This window comes from Charadrius vociferus, unplaced genomic scaffold (assembly GCF_000708025.1).
Source record: "Charadrius vociferus isolate BGI_N301 unplaced genomic scaffold, ASM70802v2 scaffold51, whole genome shotgun sequence".
Lineage (NCBI taxonomy): Eukaryota > Metazoa > Chordata > Aves > Charadriiformes > Charadriidae > Charadrius > Charadrius vociferus.
The window spans coordinates 3,833,505-3,857,287 of NW_009646939.1; the positions used below are offsets into that span (position 1 = coordinate 3,833,505).

A 23,783-nucleotide genomic window follows, 5' to 3' on the forward strand; every position below is an offset into this window, starting at 1 on the left:
AAGCAGGGGCTGCCCGCCTTCCGCCAGGCCCAGCCCGGCCGCGAACTGCTGGAGGAATTCCAGCGCCGAGAGCCCTACAAGTACCTGCAGTTTGCCTACTTCAAGGTGAGGCCCGGCCCTTCGTCCCTCTTCCCTCCCGTCCCGTCTCTCTGCGCTACACCCGAGGTTCCCCGAAGCCCGGCTTGGTGCGGTGGCACCCTCCAGCCAAGCCAAGTGCGCCTGTCAGCGTCGTGATGGAGGGAGACAGCACGGCGTGTCCCTGCACGGCCTCGATGGACACGGGTGCCTTGCGCGCCCAACACTGGAAAAGGCTCCTGTCGCGCCAGCTTCTCGCCTGGCCCCGGAGCAGGTTACTCTGGCCCACAGCCTCATTCCCCGTTGCCTCCTCCATACCAGTTGTCATCCACCTCATGCCCATTTTCCCCCCTCCCTGGTCGGGCCCCCCAGTCCCTGCCCTCCCGGGCTGCCCACCCTGCATCTCATCATCTGCTCGCCGCACAGTCCTTTAGCCCCTTCCTCCCACCCGCCTCGTGTAACCCACAGTGCCACCACCCTGTGCCTGGTTTTCCCCCCTCCTTGCCCATGTTGTACCATCCTGCTCACTCTTCACCAGTTTTTCCACAACTCATCCAGCGCGTCCCCTCGGTTAGTCCCGCCGTTTCTCCTGAGACCCCCAGCCACTGCACCCTGCCTCCTTGTCCTGTCAATGTGCTCTTCCTACCCCTGCCCCTCTCCTAAAATCATAGAGTCATAGAACGGTTTAGATTGGAAGGAACTTTAAAGATCATCTAGTTCCAACCCCCCTGTCATAGGCAGGGACACTTCCCACTAGACCAGGTTCACTTAGGAATGCATTTCCACAAAGCATTTTTTATTTTAATTGGTTAAAATTGAAGCCAAGAATGAATTATGGACTAAGCAAAAAATGAGAGACCTGTCAGCCTACCAACAAACAGGGTTGAAAGATAAAGCATAAAGCAAAAATCGGCGGTTGAAGTGTGACACTAATGCTGGCCCAGGAATGGTATTTACTCTGCTCTTGGATCAGCCAGGGCTGGGGGTCACACCTCTATTAACAGATTTCATCCCATTTTTCTAGCTTCTTGTCATCCTTCTGTCCAGGATCTAATTGACAGTTTTCTCCCTCCTTCTCATCTTCATCTTCTGTTCTCTAAATCAAGGTCCATCCCTCATGCCATCCCCTCAGATGATACTGCAATTACTTGCATTTCAAATAAATGGGTCGTCTGTGGGTGGAGAAAACAAGCTGAACTCTTTGGTTAGATTGTTTTCTCTTTTAGGGATTCACTCCCAACATATCCCAGTGTACATTATATAGGGTTGTATCCTTGAGCATTGTTTTTGAGATTGCTGCTTGAAAACGGACATCTTCTTAACTGTTGCTGTATCTTATTTGTAGGGGTGCTGTTTTCTCATGAAAATATTCAATGGTTTCCCCAAATTGCACAAGCAGAAGTAGGGAAATGTGTTCTCATAAAACAGGGACAGTATCCAAATGCACAGGATCACACCGGCATAATTCTGTGCATTTAAGGCCATCCCTAAGACCATACAGAAGAACTTACCTTTATACGTTAAAGCCTCTGCACACACAGAACAGAAGGTATCAAACAGGGGAGCTTTCTTTTGAATAACAGAGTGGGCAGGCACTCCTCTCATTCTCAAATACCAAAATGACATCACCACAAATATTTCTATTTCTTGTCTTACTTTTAACTATTCATTCCCCCCTTGTGGTACGTACAAAGTTTGCAATGTATGGATCACAGCAAAACCCATTCCTACGTACCGTTTCTGATACAGTTAGGTAACTGGCAGGCAGGAATGTGAGAGGGAAACTGGAGGAACTCCTCCCTCTCCTTTTAAACTGTTTTTCAGTCCCATTTGCAGTAGGTTTGAGCCGTGCAGTGTGGTGGTTTTGCCTTTAGTGTTAGTTGTTTATGTTGTCTTTCTTATTAGACTGTAGTCCAGCTCTGAGCTCTTGGCACTCACTGGGGGAGTTCTGAATGGGCCTTCTAGAGGTACAAACTGCTACATACAAAGGATTTTTTCCCGGCTGGTGGTTTTCTGAAGAAAGGAATGTCACTTCCCCACCCCCCCACCCCACCAACAGCATTTATAATATAGGCAGAAGGGAGAGGGAAACTCTTTACGTCATTTTTTTAGAGTGACCATGTGTTTATCCAGGTGGGTTCCACAGTGAAATTTTGCCACGTCTTAGATCCTGGGAGTAGATGTTTCTGTGCTGCTGCTTGCTCCTCTGGAGGGAGCTTTCTCGTAGCCACCGAGTTCACTTAGGAATGTGTTTCTACAAAAGCTCTTTTTTTTAATTGGTTAAAATTGAAACTAAGAGTGAATTATGGACTAAGCAAAAATGAGAGACCTGTCAGCCTACCAACAAACAGGGTTAAAAGATAAAGCACAAAAGAAACCAGGCATTTGACGAAAGTGCAGCTGAGATTTCCCTTTGCATTTAGCACTGCCTGGGCTGTCTGGAAGCGCATAGTTTTGGGACAGCCAGGAAGGGCAGCTGGCAGAGTTCCAGTGCCGGGACACATAGCGGCACAGCGGCAAGAGCTCATGTTCGGGTTGAAGTCTTTTCTTTGGTGCAGTTGTCTCTCAAGTTTCTTTCTGAAATGAAAGGGTACCTTTTATGGATGCAAACAGAAGAGTGCGTGTGCATACGTGCTTGTGTTTCTTGCTTATAGTTTTATATGTACACTTCCTTAAGCTATTTCAGATGTGAGGTGGAACTGTATATATCGCCTACACATCAGTACACTGAATGGGTTGGTATGGGTCTTGGCTTACAAGGGAAAAGGTTTTAACATTTAAAAAATACTTGAGACTTTTACTTTCTCACTCTTCTTGAATGTGTCTATATATACTATATAGTTTATAAAAATACGTATATATATTAAATATATAAATGTGTGCACACAGAAGTGCATATGTATTTGGCACATGCAGCTGTAAATGAGGAAAACATACTTCACAAAGTATCTCTAATAGGGTTTAAAGTTAGTTTAAAAATGGGTACAGAAAATCACATAGTACATTAGGACTCAATTACTGAGCAAGTCCCTCCTGTTTGCTGTAACTTTGTAACACCATCAGGAAGATATATTATTGTAATATTGTCTTCTGTGCTGCTAGCGACATAAACACCATGTAAACATGGTAAGTGATGACTCCTGCCCAGTAGCCATAGATTAGTATCAGTAATTGCTGATTAATTCCACACAGGAGCAACAGTATAATCTTGTGCATTGTCAGCTTTATGAACAGGGGAGGAGGAAGGGAAAAAAGTCTGCTTTTTGATTTGCAATCATCATCTATGCTATCTGCCACAATAATAGACTTTTAAAATGAAAAAAAAATGTTCCTAGTGATGCAGGTAGGAGTAAAACTGAGAAGAATTGTATCAGTCTTCTTGTGCCGTTGTATCTGCTGGGGCTGTGGTTTCAGTAGAAGTAAGTTTGGGAATATAGAGTCTGCAGGAAAGTTCATTGACAAAGACTAGGAAACTTTAAATTGTTTTTTTCCAATTAAACTTTTTTCCCCTCCTTCCTTCTCTCCCCATCCCCGTTTAGGCTAATAATCTTCCAAAAGCTATTGCAGCAGCTCACACATTTCTTCTGAAGCATCCAGATGATGAAATGATGCAAAGAAATATGGCCTACTATAAGAGCATACCTGATGCTGAGGAGCATATTAAAGACTTGGAGACAAAGCCTTATGAGGTATGCTTTTTATTCAGAGTCTGGTCTTTTGGAACTGTTCTATTACTCCTCTTATTGTGCGAGATTCAAGGATCTCCTTTGCTTACATGTTCTCAGTTCTTACTCTCCTTTCCCTCTTGCTGTCTTCCTCCATCATCTCTGTTCTGCCTTCTTGATGCATTCAGTAATTCTCACCTCTCATGCTTTTCACTGTTCCATAAGTCACAGGAAATCACAGACAGTGGCACACCTGAAAGGTACTACATGCACATCACTACTGGAGCTAAGCAGGTGCAGAGAGTTATTCAAATGCATGAGTGCTTTAGCAGTAGAGCTTAAAATAACTAGGACATTTGGGTTTAAGATTCCATTGAAAATGTCTGTCAAAACCTGTGCTTTACAATCACACTGTCCAGCAGGCTTTTCTGTTGATCTGAAATGGAATTACGTACTCTGGTAAAATCCATTAGTCATCTATATCTGTTGTCCTCACATTAGTTGCATAACAGCTTATACAGTAATCCAGAGAGGCAGAGACATCATTAACGGAATTTGAATTTACACACAGCTTTCCAGTTACTGCTGGTTTTCATTCCTGCCAATTTTTCAGAATCTCTTTGTGAGGGCTGTGAGAGCGTACAACGGTGAGAATTGGAGAACATCTATCTCGGACATGGAGCTGGCTCTTCCTGATTTCTTCAAAGCCTATGATGACTGTACAGCAGCCTGTGAAGGCTCCCGAGAGATCAAAGATTTTAAAGACTTCTATCTCTCCATTGCAGGTGGGTGGTTAGGAAATAATATGGAAAAATGTCCCAAAAGTGTGTTTCAGTTTATCTGTAGGATTGGCTACCAAAGTCCCGTTCCTCAGTTTGCAGTGTGAAATGCACGTGGTGCCCCCTGCTCAGTTCGAGCCAATATGAGTTTATTAGATTCACTGAAAACTGCTTGAGTTTGTGTTTACTTTTTTTTTACTTTTTTTTTTCTTTTTTTATCCCTGTAACATAAATGATGGCTGTCGTAAAATCAGAACAGAGAGTTCTTACGTTAACATGGAAATTTAAGTGCATGTCAGAATAAGACAGATGTGTAGGTAATAACAACTACTCCATCCAGCTAGCAATGGTTATCCAGACAGGTCTCTTGACCGTACTTTCAGTATCAGTTTGGCCACCTTTGAGGCTCAGTGGTTAGCTTGCCTTCAAAATCTGCTTTGGTGTTTGTGTATGCCTGGTGATACGTATCTCCTTTCTCATAAATATGACAAGGTTCCGTTGCCTACTTTTCATCTTTCCTAAAGATTTTTACTAGCAGATAAGATTTCTTTTTTCTTAAGTATGTAGCTTAAAAAAAAATCCATTGCTTTGCAAAGGAAAAGGGACACCACCTTTTTTGATTGTTGTCAAAATGGCAATACACATTTCCTATGCTCTTTGGTAGCGAAAAAAACCAAATAATTTCTCCAGTGCTCTGGGCTCAGTGTTGCTCATAATATTTGTGTGGAGAATGCCTGCATGTTTTCTCAACAAACTTAAAAACACAAAAAATGCACCAGAATTTCTAAGTTGCCAGAAGGAAAACCAGCCCAACTTTTTGTCCTAACACCGTCAGATGTGTTGATGAGGGGAAACATTTGTGAAATATGTTGATACATAAAGGTAAAGTACAAAAGCAGCTCCACAGTGTCTCACCAGGTGGCACTGGGATCCACCAGTACAGCTGATGTGGAATAGCTATGGCAGGCTATTCTGCAAGCCACGCTTTACTCTTGGGCAAAGCAGGCAGGTGCCTAGGACAGCAGATAAGGAGTGAAGGTCATATCACGGGGTAAAGCTCTGACCCCAGTGGGTTAGAGCCCTGACGTCAGGGTAACCCCCAAGCCACTGTAAAGAGTACAGCGTCCACGCTCAGCTGTGATTGGCACTTGCTGTCATCCTTCCTCTTCCTCCTTGGAAGGAAAGGACAATTCCCAGCAGTAGTGGTGAGAAGGAAAGGTAGGAGTTACTGCATGATGTCATCACAGTCATTTGCATGCATTTCAAATATTCTGTTCTTGAGATAAGAAAATTCAGATTTACTTGCACTGCCTGGGCTGAACTGTACTCTTCCTCTAGGGAGATATATTCTGCCTCTGAGGTTTTTGCTGCAGACAGTAGATGTAGCAAAAAATGTTAATCAGAAGTATTTGGTGATTGCACCAGGTAGGTATTTATCCCTGAGCAATGAGCCAGCTGTCCTCGTTGCATGGGATCGCTTCACTGAAGGACTTGTGTCTCTGACTTTAAATGCTGGCTGGAATTGAACGCTGCTGTGTCTGGAGGCTCCACTGCTCTCATAAAAGACGGGTCTGGTAATTTCATTTGGCCAATCATTTGTGGTTAGCTTCAGCATCCTTCACGTGAGGAGATGTCAGAGATAAAAACGGGAAGAGGCCTTTGCTGTTCTTTTACCTTGGTCACAGACTTGCTGCGCGAGCTTAGATAACCTGTGTTCACCTGCCAAATGTGGCTAACAGGGAAACTAAGGCTTTAAAAGATTTCTGTTCAGTGTTGTTGTCTAATGTTACATATCCTGAAAACACTTGTAATTCTTTGATGGAAGGTTTTCTCGGAATGTGTTTTCTTGAAGATACGATCACTTCTAGTCGTACCCCATTGTAGCAAGCTTTTGTAGACCGGGTAAGCTTGTGAACATAAACATTTCTGGTTGAAAATTGTTCTGTAGTGATCATCATATTCATGTCTGTCTTCTCTTTTAGAAAATCCACACTGCAGGCACAAAATGCGGCCATCTCTGGAGGTTTATTTTGCAATGATCTGCTGTATTTGTCTGTGACGCAGTTGTACTCAGCAGCATGGGGACCTTATTCATGGAATAGTTTAATGAATTGGAAAGACTCTTAAAACTTAAAAGATAGCACTGTTAAGTTCACAGTTAGGAAATAACGCAATACTCCGTAACAGTCTATATAAAACCTACCACCACAGACTACCGCCTGTAGGTGTCAGTAAAACCTAACTGCTTAGTTCTCGGCAATTGCAGCTTTGATACATTTCAAGTCCAGACTGCAGTGATTTTTACAGAAGGGCTGAGTACCAGTACTTGATATGTACTTCAGGTGGACTTGTAGATGCTCAGTACTTCCATGCAGCAAGATCTGGACACACAGGACTCAGGAGAGCTTTATAAGGCCAAACTTTAATGGGTAGCTGATGGGAGGGGTTATAATAATTCACCGTGCGCTATCCATATCCTGTGTTGTTTTCTTCCTTCTAGATCATTATATTGAAGTCCTTGCATGCAAAGTGCAGTGCGAGAGTAACCTGACACCCATTATAGGAGGCTTTGTTGTTGAGAAATTTGTGGCCACCATGTACCATTACTTGCAGTTTGCTTATTATAAATGTAAGTAGTGATTTAATGTGCTTAAATAACATCGGGATGATGTGGGACAGTTTCCATTCATAATCTTTTCCCTCTAGTTATATTGCTTTAGGATGTAAATAGCGGACTCCAAAATCTGCATTTTAACCTGTTCTGGGTCAGAAAGTCTGAGCTGCCTGGCATCTTTTTCTCCCTGTATGACTGTAGTTAACAGACGTGGGAGATAAACATTATGTATAGAGCCTGTGCTCACAAAATTATCCATGACAAAATAAATTGCTGAACATAAGTCCCATAAGGGCTGGATTTTGCCCCTCTGTTTTAAGTTATACATGGTTGTGACTGGTCTCCACTTGGGCGTTAGAAAAATGAAGTTACAGAGTAAGTGTGATCTGATCCATCATTGCCCTTCATCCTTTATATGATACCTACTGCCAGCAAAGTTGCTTATGCTTTTCAGAGTTCCATATAAATGATAAATGTTGACATAAATGATAAATGTTTATTGTATGTGTTTCAGATGTAACAGAAGATTTTTCTTAAACTTCTAACTCATTCAGTTAGATAGAAGAAAGATTGTAACTTCAAGACAGCACATTTAACATAACACCGCTTATTCTATGGAATAAACAATTTTCAATTTACTATTCAGAATTTCTTCCACAGACAAAACCTACAGAATATTTCATACCAGTTGCCTTTTTTTTTAGTGGATTCTTATAACCCTGTTAGAATGGTGCACGTGGGGCTAAATGGGTTTTGAAGAAAGAGGGGACCACTTAACAGAAATTGTATTGTTATGATGCTCAGTGATTACACATTTGATAGGTAAATCATTCAGTGGATTTTGTGGTTTCTTGAGGAACTGCTTGCACTCTAAAGAACATGTGTAGCCATTACAGCTACTCCTGCAGGCTCCAACGTCAAAGGGAAGACACATCCAGCCATGTAGCAGCAAGCCATTAATGACTTTTGCTTGTTGGTTGACTACACATTTTACACATTGACTCTTCCCTCTTTGTCGATTCTAATGCAAAGAAGTGGTCTTTTTTTTTTATTTAGTTTTTTGTTTGGTTTTTAATAAGTGCACCAATGGGGATCACCAAGCTATGGGCTTGGTGATCCCCATTCATACTGGGATACCTGGGAGGGACATTTGCTTGGGATTTTCACAGAAACCTTCAGAGGTAATTCCCCATTTTTTAATCATGGCCTTCCCTGTTTCAGACCACAAAAATAGCGTATCCTTTCTGGGAAGCAATTTTTTTTTTTTCTGTGCATCTGGTGGGGAGGTAGAAAATGGGTCCTGTTTCCATCTGAGCTTTTCAGAGCTTGGATAATAGTAGGAATTTGTTCATTTACCTTATCTGGATTTTTTTTGTGTTTATTAATTAGTGAATGACATGAAGAATGCAGCTTCTTGTGCTGCTAGTTACCTTCTGTTTGACCAGAAAGATGAAGTAATGAAACAGAACATGGTATATTATCAGTACCACAAAGACAAATGGGGACTTAAAGAAGAGGATTTTCAGCCCAGATCGGTAGGTGAATTACTTAAAATGCCTTCTAGACACATTCAGATATTTTCCTGAAACTCACTGGGTCAGAGGTTTTGAAAATGGGGGTTGTCTATTATTTCTGGAGTTAAACACATACTGTTTTATTGAAACCATATAGAAAGTTGTACAGAGATGCATACTATGTAATGTAGATGGTGAGTGTCATTATAGTTCTTCCCTTTGTGTTGAAATATACTACAATAGGATATAATATGGTATGACAAGTAAATTCATGCTGGTACTTGTCTGCCACTTATGTATATTTATATCTCTATCTACCTCAACAAATAAAGCAGCTGGCCCCTGAAATCTCCTGATGAAAGGATCACTCCAGTGACATTCAGGCTTTTTTGTCAATCGCTTGTTATTTGCCATCATGTAATTGCTCACCTGCTTGTTATTTCAGCTTCTGTGTGCATTGAAATGTGTTCAGATAAGATAACCCCAGCTAAACTCACTTTCCACTTACTCCATTTAGAACATAGTTGGGTGGCTGAGGATGGAAAAAGGTTCGTGACCATATTGCACCTAATTATCTGAGTTAGAATCTTGCTGCAAAGAACCCACAGTAAACATCAGTCCATCCAGCAGTGATTGTGGTCTGGCTTTGAAAAATTACTCCAAAAATGACCTTCTGTGCTGTTCTTAAATTTCCATGTCCAGGGAAATTTTACACATAAAAGCGTATTTTCTGTGTTTATGGAGTCCTACTCTGACAATCAAGTTGGATTTTCATTTCTTGTTGCCAGGATTTATGTCATGCAACTGAATTAACTGTTTTGTGACACATGAGTGTCTCCTTAGGCATCAGTGGTTTGTGCTGTACAAGTAGTTAGTCATTAGCAATGCACGTTTCACAAATTAAATGTAGTGCCTTCTCTTTCTCTTATGGCATGACTTCCCTGTGGAAGAGTCATTTAAGTTAACGTAGCTGAAGCAACAGTGGTGATGTTCCAGTTGCCTCTCCCATGTTGCTTCTTCAGACACCTCAGTCACCAAGACCTGTACTGGCCCAAAAGTATATCTCTTGACTCGTAATGCGGCATAAAGCTCAGTACGTGTATGTAGTGCTTAGGTGACGGGCTTTATCTGTAGCAACACTACAGAGCAGTTCCCGTGTGCACCTTCTAGCTTGCAGTGATTTGATAATTACATTTTCCTTCCTCTCAGGCCAGCCAGCTCAAGTCAAAAATACCACTCCATTTAAGTTGGTTCTTTTTGTTGTGGACAGCAGTTGGGTTATGTGCAACACACCTTATCTCACACTGGAAACGCAAACCTGCCCTGCAGGGCCAGCTGAGACAGAAGACATCGAAAATGCATTTGGTTCTTTAAGGCAGCAGCAGCAGCGAGTCTGATCTCGGAGGGGAAAGGGACCACTCCTTTGTCACTGCTTTTGGGAACAGAACTGTGCTTTATAGCCATATTGGAGACAATGTTTGATGGTGATGGGAGTGAGAGGTAATAACAGTGTAAAACTGCAAGCCACAGATTGGACATACATGTGCAGAGAGGGCAGAACAAGGGCCCTACACATTAACTCTGAATGTTTCATTGATAACTTCTCAGGAGCTGGGGACTACAGATAGTTTAATTTTTAAATATGAAATATTAAATGCACACAGCTGTATTTTCTTGTACTTTGATCCATGTAACTGTGAACAGAAGTTGCTTGCTGACCTAATCATTTGCCATGGAAACCGTAATGCCTCTGGTTTATTTTCACAAAGTGGTAATGGGGTGACAGCAGCATTCGGCCCTGGCGCTAAGCTTTAGATGTTCTTGTGAAAGAACATCTTTTCCTCCCCAAAAAGAGTTAAACAGGATAATCAAAGTAGATCACTGTTGGTATTCACAAATACGGGAGTAGGTGACTGAGCTGAACTGTGCTGTCTGGCAAACATCCGGGGAAGCGAGGAGGGACAGGTGAGTGAATGTGCAGAATTTCCCTAGCCCAGACTCAGGCTGCGGTGGTGAGTCATTATCATGCAAAATAGCTTAGTGTCTCTTTTTCCCAGAACTGCCTGCCGCCATACGCCAGCGTGCTGGGAGACAGAGGCTTTCTCACGTCCAAAGCCCGCTGGAATGCAGGCACAGGCTGCTGCTCAGCTCTGGCAGTCTCGTTCCTTATTCTCAGACTCGCCAATGCTTTGAAACATGAGAAAGAGGAGAGTGCTTTGTTCTTTTCACACTGATGGAGCCTGTGCTTAGAAAGATGCACAGAAGACATTGGATAAGCTGCTTGTTGTTCTGCTGTTTCCTTTCTCAAATGTTATAACCCGCCCTGGGTTTTCTACTAAGTCTGAGTCTGACTTCACTGGAATAGTTTCAGGTGACATGTGATGACACTTCCTTGTCTTGCTACCCTAAAGTAACATAGAAATTTTGATTTGATAGGAGGCAGTTCGATACCACAACATAACCACACTCCAGTTGGAAATGTATGAATTCGCAAAGGAGCATCTGATGGATGATGATGAGGTGAGTTTTCTTGAAAGGAAATCGTGGTCAGAAAACCAGCAATCACATTAAAGTGAAGATGATACGTAGATGGAATTCCAGGATTTAGGTAATATGAAAAAATCCTCTTGTACCTTGACCACTTTATCACAAACTTTTCTTTTGTAAATGGAATATAAGAAACAAGCCCAAAGAACATCGTGTACCATTTTAAAAAAATATGGGCAGTATTAACACAAAGGTAAATACAATGCACTGAGCCCACAAAAAAAGAAAATGCACTTTGCAAGCTATGACACCAGGGGGCAGAGACGTAGTAAATATATTTAAACCCAGCGTTTTTCAGGGGTTCGTTTTCTGTTGTTTAAATTAGATTTAAAGAGCCTTATAATTTTGTGCAGAAGTAACCACCTAAATTGTCATTTTTGTCAAACTGAGGTCTTGTTATCTGGGTTTTTTTTTTCTGCACAGTCACATTTTTGTCACTCAGTCTTGCTTCCTAAATGGTTGGAATTCATGGCCGAATAACATATAATGACTACTATTACACTGGAAATATGTAAAGTGTATTTTTTGTGCAAGAAATGTAGTTAAATTGTTGAAAGAGCATTTCTTTGTCTCCCACAGCTGAAATTAAAGTTTAAGTCAAGGAGGCTTTGGATTGTCTTTTGTTTGGCTTTGTTTTTGGAACCTTTCATTTAAGGGTTCAAAAAAGTCTTCAAATGATGGAATAGTTCATTGCTGGCATTGGCAAAGAGCTGTGTTCGGTTATGGCATGGGTACTTGTAATGAGCACTGCTGAGATCTTTTTTAGTTAGAAATTAGAAAGGTGGTTTATGCTAAAAAAAAAATAATCACCTTTGCAATTTTTATGTTATCCAGCACATAGGGAGAGGTAATATTTTATAGGGGAGAAGTAATAACATGTCTGTGCTGCCTTCTGTATGCTAGTGACCTGAAAACAACTCTATACATAAAATTCCATTGCATCGTTACCAGACTTTAGGAAGACTTTCCATTGTCATAAAAATCTGTGAAAGACAATTTAATAAGCTTGTTATAAGGTTAAGCTTAGGTGAGGACTAGTGTGTATGGATTTTCATCAGGGTGTGAAATACTTGAGCACTTTTTTTATATTCGCTTGTTGGTTGGTGCTTTGCCCATAATGTTTTCTTATGTTAGGCATAAACTTAATTTGTAATTTTCTCCTTTCACATCTGCTGCTTCAATACACAGGGATGAGTAATTAAGGAAGGGGAGAAGCACTTTGTTGTGAGGGCTTTCCCTAGATGTTGTCACACGAAGGGATTATATAAACAATCTTCAGCCTCATGCACTGTGTATAGAATAAACAAGCATTCGTTTCCTCACATTCATTCCTGTAGCCCATTTCACCAGTGCAATTATAAATGACCTTGCAATCTGCAGGAGGGAAGTACAGTGGAAACGTCAATTAAGCTTTTGAGAAAGTGTCAAGGAAGTCACATTACACTGGATTATATGTTTGGGTTGAGCAACCAAAAAAAATTACTGGGCCTGGTCATACCACAGATATCCCTACCCCACACTCTCATCGTATGAGGAAAGTTACCATTCTCTTCTTCTGGGGAAAAGTTGAAGGGCTTCTGTGCCCTTCCTTGCTTGGGCTGAAGAACCTGGGAGGGATGGAGGCTGTCCATGCTCTGGCTTGGCTCTGGCTTTTGGTAGTGAACACATAAATCCCTGGCTACCAGAACTTGTCTTTGGCTGCAGGAGCCTTCCAGCGAGTCCAGACAGAGCAGGAATAGCACAAAGGTAAAATCGCTACCTTGCAGTTTCTGCTGTATGGGCAGGACTTGGTAGTGCAAGTGGAATTTTTTTTTTAATATTTCTCCTGGCACAGATAGAAAAGTTTATTCCGTAGGAATGCTGAAAACTGATGAAAAACCCAGATAAGGTGTTACAGTAAAAGCTTTATGAAAAATTGTTAAGGATGGAGGCAACCTCTCTTTTTAGTGCACTCTGTTTATTCAAACCATGTGCATCTTGGGCCATAGCCCATACCTTTTGTGAGCTCCTGTGGTCCATGTTTGCTGTCTGTGAAGTTGCTTGTGCGCCAACAAGCCCGTAAAATAATCTGCTCAAAAAAATCATTCTCTTTCCTTGAGTGAAGCAAAAGGATTGATGTGGCAAAAGGATCTCTTCCTATGCAAATATGTCATTATTCCCAAGTGAAGAATCTCAATTTATTCAGACTTCTCAGTACTCCTGTCTCCCAGATCATCCGAGTGTCTTTTTAAATCCTATTAGCAAAGCTAGTGAGAACATGTGGCTTCTTCCAGTAATGCATTGCAGTAATTGTAGAGCCTGGAACATGCAGTAATGATTTTTGCATATGTCACTGCAAGAAATACTGTCCTGCTCGTGTTACTTTATTAATTTTTTTCCACAAGGAAATGAAAAACTCCAGTTCAAACATTTAACACAGTAGAGGTGACAGAGAATATTAGCGCCGACTAGCTACAAATTACTTTTTCTTAAAAGTAATTATTGTTAAATATCCTTCCAGTTTTCCACAGTGAAGTTAAAAGAACATTACACAGTGTTGTCATCTTAGTTGGCCATGTATAGTCAAGCTTTTTGATTTCTGTTCAGACATGTAACGCATAAGGGCTATAATAGATACAACTCCTAGTGTTGCACAGATTTACATAGCAAACTGAAATGCCGTTAAGAGCCAGATACTCAGCTAGTGTAGATATAACTTCAGCACTACACTAATTGTATGAGACATGTTTCTGGCCCATAAAATCAGTGTTCTTGAGGAATTTTTTTTGAGGGATAGCTACTTAGCTCTTCTACGTTACATAGGAACCACATGTGTTTGGCTGGGATGATCCTATAATGTAATTTTTCTTTCAGTACTTAATCAGTAGGTGAAAAACTGTTGGCCGCTTTGACCCACTTCTTTGGCATCTTGTTCTTTTTATTTGTATATAATGTGTGTGTCCGTTTGTATAGTAGCTGAAATTCAAATGCTCCATTCCTAAGTGTGATGCAAAGAATAAGTCTTGAACTAATGTGTGGAAAGAGAACATATGGAATAGCATCAAAGCACAAGGGTGCAGTGGACTACAGTTACCAAATAATAACCTGAATTCAGCCTATTTTTCTGTTCAGCAGTCACTAATAAGATTTTTTTCAGCTTTATTAACTCACTTTTTGCATATGTTCAAATGATTTCGACAAGTGTGCTCGTAACGGCAAGTTGTAAATGCAGACCTGTAAACCCTGCCCTGCCTGTGACCGCGCAGCTACAATAGCACCGCTACATTGAGAAGACCTGGTGGCAGCTGTTTCAGAGGGAGTTGGCAGCTAAACGGCATTGTTATGGTTCCTGTTCAATGTATGCTTCTTCAAAGCAAAAAGACAGTATTTTTTCATCATCGCTTCCTAGTGGAGATACTGCCTGTGTTCCTGGATCTCCAGAAGCTTCCAGCTCTCCCCTCTTGCTTCTTTACCATAGCATGTGTGTCTTGGTCTAGTGTGTTCCTCCTTCCATTCATACCACCTACCACAGCAAGTTGCAAGGATGATAGGGTGTAAATGGCAGGATGTACCCAGGTTGCAGGTACTGACGTTAGGAGGAATTTTTACCTGCCCAGATTTTCTTAAGCTTCTGCAGGGAGCATAAAGCAGGCAAGAGAACATAAGTATACCTCACTCAAAGGTCACTAGAAGGCTTCTGTTTTCAATGCAACGATAGCAATGTTGAAGTTGCTCTAAAATTGGGTTGACTCATGTTTTATAGGCATTATAAAAATGTTAAGAGGAAAGCACATTTATTGGATTACTGTAAAATACTATTGTAATAACTGCAGTGTACTGCAATCTCCCGTAGTATATGCGAAGAGAACAGTTACATGTTCAGAATATATCATTAAAAAATGAAATGGAAAAATATTTGAGAAAGTAGTTAATATACCTGTAAAGAACAACTAAGCTCTTTTAATATTGAAAAAACCCCACCCTAATAGCATCTGACAGTAGGTCACACTGTGGACTAAGTATCTGGAAAATAAACAAGTTAAGGGCCAAATAATTTTTCTGCATGAAGAATTGAGGGATTTTTTTTTTCCTTTGCTAGAATGCAAGGAATGTCCAGCCTGGTCTGTACTGCTCGTGGAGGATCTAGGAGGGCTTTGAGGTGGTTACAGTGAACTCTCGTGTTTTAACTGAAGGTTAGATCAAGGAACTTTTTCTTGGTTGAAGGCTGAATAAACCTTTCAGGCTGAGCCGCTCATTGACACATGCCTTACTGTTATCCCGAAATAATGTGTCTCCCCGAAAAATATCACTGGCCGGTGGGCTGCGCAGTGTGTGCTTGCAGGCTCTGTCAGGCCCACAGAGCACGTATCCTCCACAGTCATCCATGTCAGACCTTTGTCTTCAATCTTGCAAGATGGTTATTTGTCCTTGAACAAAATCGACCGTTTTTCATAACCTAACACTTTGTCACGACTCCTGTTAGTTACTCAAATTTGTTAACAGGGCAGTTACGGGACAATTATACCCTAGTTCCAGAGCAGCCCTGACTTTTCTTCAAGAGGTCACCCCTGCAACCCTTCCTGCTACTACAACCTTGCCACCTACACCCAATACATAAGGAAATCAAATCTGTTACTCTCAGTCTTGAACAGATTTCCAGTCATTAAGGTCTTTGAACTTTAGCAAAATCTGAATTTTTACTGTGAAGTTCAGCCGGGGGACATTTTGTGGGATAAATATTTTCCTTCTAGGTCATAGATTATAAGGAAACAAAGATCCAGCCAATTCTTCTTGCTCTGTGTATTGTCTCTTAAGGCTTAGTTTGTCGGATGAGTTAGGATAAAGGCTGTTTCTTATGCATTCACTGATAATCACACATGAAAGCATGTCCATAATAATATTTTTCTGTAGATCTTAATTCATTCTAGAATGCTATTATTTTAATATTCTCTGTTACTTCCCTGAAGAACAGACTATCCCACTGCAGTGCATATGGAATCCCTATAGAAAAGGCCACTAGCAGATCTGCATGGAAAGTATGGGTTATTGCAAGAAAGCTATTTTTTCCCAGAACTTTTCCAGTCCACACTGAGAAAGGACAGAACAGATTGTAGGTGGAGGCAAGGACCCATGAATGATTAATATTTGCTACCTGGAAGGCAATGCTTAGTCTTAGCAACCAAAGGCGAAGCGTCTGGGTCTGTCACTGAGCACTACAACTGCTACTGGTTGCTACTATTTTTAAATGCTGCTGTTGAAAGAAAAGTTGGTGCTGGACAATCAGTCTCAAGGGGGCCATAACTGAGCCACGTATTGGTAGCTTTTCCTCTTTGCTGTTTGTTTTAATAGCTGGCTAGGAGTCTCCAAAGTACAGCTGTTTCTTCTAAGAGATTGTGTTTTGTGTGTGTGAATGCAGCATTTAATATTGCATAAGGAAGGGCCGGCAACAATCCCTGGCCCAATGTGTACCTTGGTCTTGGACACTCAGCTTGCGGTAATAAGTGAGGAGTTCTGCATTTTTCTCCTTTTTAAGACTTATTTTTTCAAATGCTCTAGCTTCGCTTATAATAGTGCACCAATCTCACTAGCCTGGGTTAGCTTATTCAGAATTGACCAAGAACTCTGTTTTAAAATTATTTTTTATTATAATCCACCTACTCACCTACCCTCTGTAAAGCTTTCTTGAATTACTTACTGTGGTACAAAACTTGTTCTTTCTGTTTGTGCCTCTGTTCAGTTGTTAATCTAAGCCAAGAGCGCTCGGTTTGCATATCTGACAGATAATTAGAGGTTCCAGTTGATCAGGTCACCTTTTCTGATTCTTCCTACTGCTCACACCAGTCTGGGAGCATTCCCCTGCTGCTGTTTGACATTGTGGCTCCCATATTTGAGGCTATACGTGTCCCCGTCTTTTCCCATACATCCTTGCTGCAACTCCTACTTTCCACTGACTGTCCCTGGATTAGGAGAGGGATGAGTTCGGCAGCACAGGGAGGGAGGTCATGGGGTGCCAGCAGAGCTGTTGTACCTGCAGTGCCTACCTGGCCTCCAGCGCAAACAGGAGGCAGCGACTGTGGACCAAGGGCCAGCTTGCTAACGAGGATGTGCTTCATTGCAGTTGACCAAGCAGTCCAGATGTGCGTGCTTTCCAGTTGTTGGCTGCCTAACTATCAGGCATGCACTGGTCTGGCAGCAAACCCTTCTCTTCCCTGAGCTTAGTCAGACTTCACGTACTGATTTACGAGCCACCAGCCAGACAGCTACATCACGCTTTGAGCCATATATTGCTCAACTCTGATTTACATCAGCACTGTGTCTGAGCAGCATATTTATGTAACCTGCATTAGAGCTGGGTGGCTGTTGTCCCCTCTAGTAGTTGGCAGCAGAAAGAATTATGGGTTAGCAGATGACTTTGCATGTAAAATTTGCTGTCCTTCCTTTTAAGGTAGGTAGGAGCCAAAGAGCATACGGGGTAACAGGAAGAACTCTGTCGCACTGAATACTTAAATAGCATCAGAGAATCATTTTCAGACTCCAGGTCTGCAGGAGGGCACAAAGTTATTAGGTATCAGCGGGCAGGAGGTTTTTTCCCTGGAATGAACACCTGTGAAATATTTGCTGACTTCAGTCATGCAAAATGCCTGATGTGATGTCAAGTGAGTGCTAATGGGGCAAGGACAGTGATCAATCTTGTCATAGCTGCTAGTGTGATCAGCTCTTCTAACGTAGCGTTATCACCTTTTCACTAGGCTGCCAACCATAGTATGGACAACTTGCAAATGTTTTACATTCTGACCATGAAGGCAGAGGCAAAAATATTTTAATTACAGGTTTTGTTTGTCTTTAACTGTAATCTGGAGTTTTTGCCTTTTCAAAAATAACCAACATCCAGGCAATTATTCAGTTGCATTACAGCATATTTTCTGTATGTATATTGTTTCAGCAACTATTCTTGCCATAATTCAACTCCTCAATACTTCTCATTAGACTGCAACAGTTTGTCGTACTTTACTTTAGAGATTAATTTCAGGCACTGGAGTTTTCAGATTTCAGTCAATTTTTTTTTCAAATACTGTTGCTTTTAAGTATCCTTTTCAGTTTAAAACTTGGGCTTCATATGTGTTTCTGGTTTTTAAGACATACCAGAAGAAAAAAACCTGAATTCTGTCTGGGTCTTCTGTGTCTTCTGAAATATCCTACCTTACTGATGAGTGTGACAATAATATGAATGGAATTAAGTTCCCATATGGTTGAGTTACCAAAGCTACAATATTGAAATCCCCATGTCTTCCTTATACTTAATTCTGGGTCATCTAGTCAGATCATTGAATAGATGTTTATGCCTTTCACACTAGCTCTCAGACTCTTACCTTTTGAGGGTTGTCTTCGCAGGTAGACCAAGGAGAGAAATCCTTTTTAATATCTGTTATTCTTTCATTAAGTTATGATCCTGAGGTGTAAAAGAATCAGTCTGAATTAGATCTGGCATCCCTGTAGTAGCCATACAGTAGTACAGCAGACCCCTGGATTCCCAGTCTCGTAACGCTGTTCAGAGTTAATGGGAGCTGCCTGTCTGTTGTCCATCAAGAGGCACCCAAATGCTTGTGCCCACGTTGTTAGGAGCCGTGCTATAAAACTTGACCTGAAGTCCTCTGTGCCTCTGTCTCTGTAACTTTCAACTGCTTGCATAGTGGCTGTTGGACCTAGTGGCTATTTTCTTCATGTGCATTTGTGAAGTGGTATTCAGTTCCTCCCACGATTGGGCTCCTTAGGCAATCAAAATACTTCTAACAAAGGAAAACGTGCAGAAATGTCGAATTCCTGTTTTCCAATTGCCAGATTTCCTGCAACCAGGAAGACAGGGAATATGAAAGTGCTGGTATTTTTTCTTGTGTTTTTATTGAATTGGATACTTAGATGTTTTGAACAAATTAAAAGCAAAACATATTGCCATCCTTCAGGACTTGCTAAAACCACTTCATAGTTGCAAAAATTCAGCAGTCTTTTAAGATGGAACTGTGAAGCAGGGAACAAGAGCAGCAGTTATTTCAGCCAGCTTTCTTCCTGCTTTTATTTTTCTTTGCTTGGTTCTCATTATTGTCTCCTTGCTAATTACACTTCTGAAAAATGTGATGTTAATATTTTTAATCACCGTATCCATAATACAATTGTTGTGTTCAAAATAGACAAAAATTCTCTATTTCCTGTTATTATTTTCACTGACAGAGGTTTTAATCCCCTTTCCTCACCAAAATAGAAAACTGTACAATTTTGAGTCTCAAACTGCATGTGTACGGAAGGTGTTGTCTTCCTAAGGAATACCTTTCTAGACAAAAATGTGCTTAAAATGTAATTAAGATGGTAAAATACTGTTTGCAGTCTTCCTCAAGCAGACTCAGAAGCCTGATACTATTCACAAAGACTTCGAATGGGGGGTGAAGGGAAGAGGGAGAATGAGCATCCAAGGAAGGATGACTTGCTTTCAACCTAACTGTTGTAAATTCTCATAATTTTAAATATGAAAGTGAGTAAGAGCTGATCAGATTTTCACACAGAATATTTTTCTATCAGAAAGTGATGATTTGTTTTGGAAAAAGCCTAAATGACATCTTAAGGCCTTTTTAGAACGTAGATTTATGTCAAGGAAGGAAAGACAGGAAAGTTCAAAAAACCACAGTTAAATTAAAACAGTTTAAGAGAACATTGTAGTTCTTAGAATAAAAGCTTGGAAATGTAACATTGAGCATCCGCACCTTTCATAGAGCTCAGTATTTGAGTTGTATCAAAAAGCGAATATATGTACAGGCATTCCCACAGGGTCTCCCATCTCAGGCAGTGTTGTTTCTGAACTGTGCAATGGAAGGCAAACTGGAAAATACTCGTATTTCCGCGGGTGCCAGCAGATGGGCTGCTACAGTCAGTTTTGAGTAGTCTGAGATGCTGCTGTGTGTTTGCTGCTAGCTACTTGCTTTTCACTACTGAAGGTGTCACCTTCAGCTGAAAGGGATTACAACAGGTTTTAGCTCAGTTACTGTAGCTTGGTTGACACGGCAGTAAATTCCTGTATCATCCCAAAGTACTTAGGCTTGACTGCAGGAAGACATTTGACTATGGTGTATGACATATAACCACATCAGGAGTAGTTTAAATAAAGAAAGTTGGATTGTTATCTTCTGTTGGTACCCTGCATTATCAGAGTGGAGCTTGTAAATATATTTTCTGGTCTGAATCTAAAACCAAAGTATTTGTTTCCAGTATGGAAAACATTCTAGTATCTCTGTCTAGGTTCTTTATGTTTTTGCTGTGTTGAAGCATGGCATGTGAAGATCTGTGGTTGAAAATGGAGAAGGCGTGTGTGGAAGGGTATAACAGAGGACATAAACAGTTAGAGCAGACAGATGCAAAGTCAAAGTTATGGTTCTACAAGACACTCTTGCTTTGAATTTTGAAGCTTTCTAAAATTTGTTTAATGTTTTATGGTATTTTAACGATCTCCTAATTTATCAGGTGCTTTAAACATTTATGCCTCCACTTTCTAAGTTTGAGGATTTCATTGTCTATTTAAATAACTGAAAAAGTACAAAAGGATTTACTGTGAAGTGTAACATTTCCTTCTTTTAAGGTCTGTATGTCACCGCAAGTACTTGTGCTACCCCTGTATGGGCCATTTACTTGCATTTTGTAGGCTTGTTGTGCTAGCTTCTGTATGAAAGGTGTTAAAAAATATTTAGACACCTATTATTAGAGGTTACATTTTGATTAAAATGATTAAAATTTTCCACGGATTTTGCAGTACAGGGTTAACTTGTTTCTGTTAAATTTAATCCTTTCTAGGGTGAAGTTGTGGAATTCCTTGATGAGCTGTTAGAAGTAGAGGAAAAGAAGGAATCCTGATGATTGAAATCACCACAAAGTATTATACAAGAGTGAACACTCACCATTTGTCCTTACTATTGGTTTTGGTCACCTGTAGTTCCAGTTAGATATACCTCAAAGCTGCTCCTTTAAGCTCCGCCTTATGTCACAAGATCCACTCCTGAAAGATCACTTCCATGCTGCACTGACTCCTCCGTGAGCATGGTTTTTTACTGTGCCTTTAAAGAATTGGTGCATATGGTTTTTCCTTGTGAGCTTTCGTTCCTTTACACAAAGACAACAAAGCAGACTATTTGTATTTTCTGGGCTAACACTAAGGTTCCTCCTTTCAGTGCTGTTCCACTAAAGTTATAACAGTACAGCTAAATTCCAAAGAACTTTTTTCAGATTATGAACCACAGAAGACATAACAGTTCCTTTCCGAGCTATGTATTGTGTTATTTATATACCTTTTTTTCTGTGATGATGAATAAAGTGATACTGAACCCCGGTGCACCTGAAAGATGTTAAGATACATTTAAATAGATGAAATAAGATAATTAACAAAGCACAACTAGCGATCTTGTAAAAATTGCTTGAAGAGTTCTGTAAGCAGTGTTGATCTTTCTTAAAAACTAAATGAAATTCCATTATGTGAAACTGAGGTCATTTAGAACTGAATAATAAATAATTCCTTCTTCCTACCATTTCTTACTCTTTCTATTGAAACAACTTGTGGTTCCTGTGTGAGGTGAGGCCAATCTTGTATAAAATAACTATGGTCCATGTTTTTTGTATTCTCTTCTGTAGAAAACAGTTTGTATGGGGTTTTTTTTCTGTTTTGTGGGACTATCTATCTGCATAGTTTTCATCCAAAAGTAAGTACAGGTGGAGACTGAGGCAATTTTAAGTGGAATCATGAAAAATACTTGCACGTGAATTCCTGACACTTCTATTAACTATATGGCAGTCCTGTACAGAAGTACTTTGAAGGCCCAAAAAATACCGTGTTAGAGATGAGTAGTGAATAAGTGCACTAGGCTACTGAAGAGAAGAAATCCCATTGACCTCAGAGCAGGATCCAGGATTTCATCCTTTGCTTTCCTCTTTCAATTTTAAGGAACAAGTCCTGCAAGTGGTTTCATCCTGCTTACATCAAGGGGAGACAAGTGCATTCGGTGCTTTTATAACCATACACTCATTCAACTGAGTGGAAGTGAATTGCAAAACCAAAATCTGCTTTAGGTTTTTAAAAAGGCAAAGCATGATCTACACTACCTTGCTGAGTTGTTGCCACTACAGCTTATGTAGAACTATAGTGTCTACACTATTGAGTGTCTACAGAGAACGAGAAGGGGAATCCACAGGATCAGGTTTAAGTGTCCTCCAGCCTGTGACAGCAGTGAAACATTTTAAAATGTTCAGTTTGTATGTGAAAGATGTTTGGAAGATTGGATTGGGTTTTTTAGCTTCTTTAATATAAATCACAACTAACCTGCTGAAGTTGATGGGCAGACCATTGTATTCTCAAAATTAAAATCTATCTTTTTAACTTCTTGCCTTTTAACTTCATGAGATTTACACAGCTCCACTTGTGGTAACAAGACCAGAATCTGGCCTTGAACATACAGAGGGCATATCAGATTTCCTTATGCTTTTTGTTCCACACAATATTAGCACTCAATTTATTGTAATTTTATGTAAGAATTTGACTTTGCCTTTAAAACTTACAAGTAGTTGATTGTAAACTATCGCTTACTTCCGCATGAAATACGTGTATTATAATACCCAGCTGGGGCAGCTTCTCCAGTCTGTCCCTAGTTTTCTCTTGCTGGAGGTGTGTGTATGCTCAAGGGAGAGGTTACTGCTCTGAAGGCCTCTTTTGTCCTTCTGCTTTGCAATCTGCGTAGGATAACTCCAGATTTCCTCCTCAGGAACTGCACCATTGATGTTAACATCATACGCCCAAATAACGTCATCTTTGATTCTCTAGCTTTCAAATCCAGAAATCTCACCATTAAAGGGCATGGAGTTGGTTGGGGGTGGATGGATGTCTCTACACTGCCTTTGCGTTACAACATTTTTAGCTTACTTTTTTCTTATTACCATTTACCAAACTGAATTGGGAGCTCTGGCAAGCACTGCCTATTGTTTGGCTCTTTGTTTCTGTGGTGCCCTGGCTCTTGTGTGCTGTCTGTAGGTACTGCAATGCACAACCTTAAAGACTTCCAAGAGATGGGCCTATAATTCAAGTTCCCAGGCCTGAGGTTTTCCATAACTCTGCGTCTTGTGTGGGAATAACGTGTGTGCATAAAGCTTCTGATCAGATTTTGCCTGTTGGTGAAGCAAGTAGCATACGCTACAGTAGGTACCAGCCAACAGAAAATCACTTCAGGATCTCTTTGGTTTGCCACCCAAAGTTATTTCTTTCCAGTTAAAGAACTCCCTTCCCCTCTCCAGCACACATTGTTGGAGATTGCTATAATCTTTTTCAAAGAAGAATGTGGTAAAATATTGTAGTATTTTTATTCCACCCGTAAAACACTGAGCACCAGAGTCAACCTGTTTTGTGATTCATTTGACTGCAATGGGTTACACTGGGGATACATTTAGCACCTATGAACCCTAATTTTTCCTCCTCATCAAACAGTTATTCAACCGTTGCAAGTCTCTTGGGTATTATTAATTTTCCGTTTAGCTTGTGAGTCTGTCTTTAAGGCTTCCTTAACTGATCTCTTCTCATGTTCAGTCATTT

At 40.7% G+C, this 23,783-nt stretch overlaps 1 protein-coding gene across 1 annotated transcript in view; it reads left to right on the forward strand.

The window, feature by feature from the left end:
- Positions 1-21,539, forward strand: part of CRTAP (cartilage associated protein) — a 24,565-nt gene extending 3,026 nt beyond the window's left edge. The window contains exons 2-8 of the mRNA XM_009895033.1: positions 7-105; positions 3,615-3,764; positions 4,354-4,525; positions 7,020-7,148; positions 8,523-8,668; positions 11,084-11,167; positions 21,008-21,539. Coding sequence (XP_009893335.1) covers positions 7-105; positions 3,615-3,764; positions 4,354-4,525; positions 7,020-7,148; positions 8,523-8,668; positions 11,084-11,167; positions 21,008-21,067 — 840 coding nt within the window. The 3' untranslated portion in view covers positions 21,068-21,539. The remainder of the gene's footprint in view (positions 1-6; positions 106-3,614; positions 3,765-4,353; positions 4,526-7,019; positions 7,149-8,522; positions 8,669-11,083; positions 11,168-21,007) is intronic.
- The last annotated feature ends 2,244 nt before the right edge of the window (positions 21,540-23,783 follow it).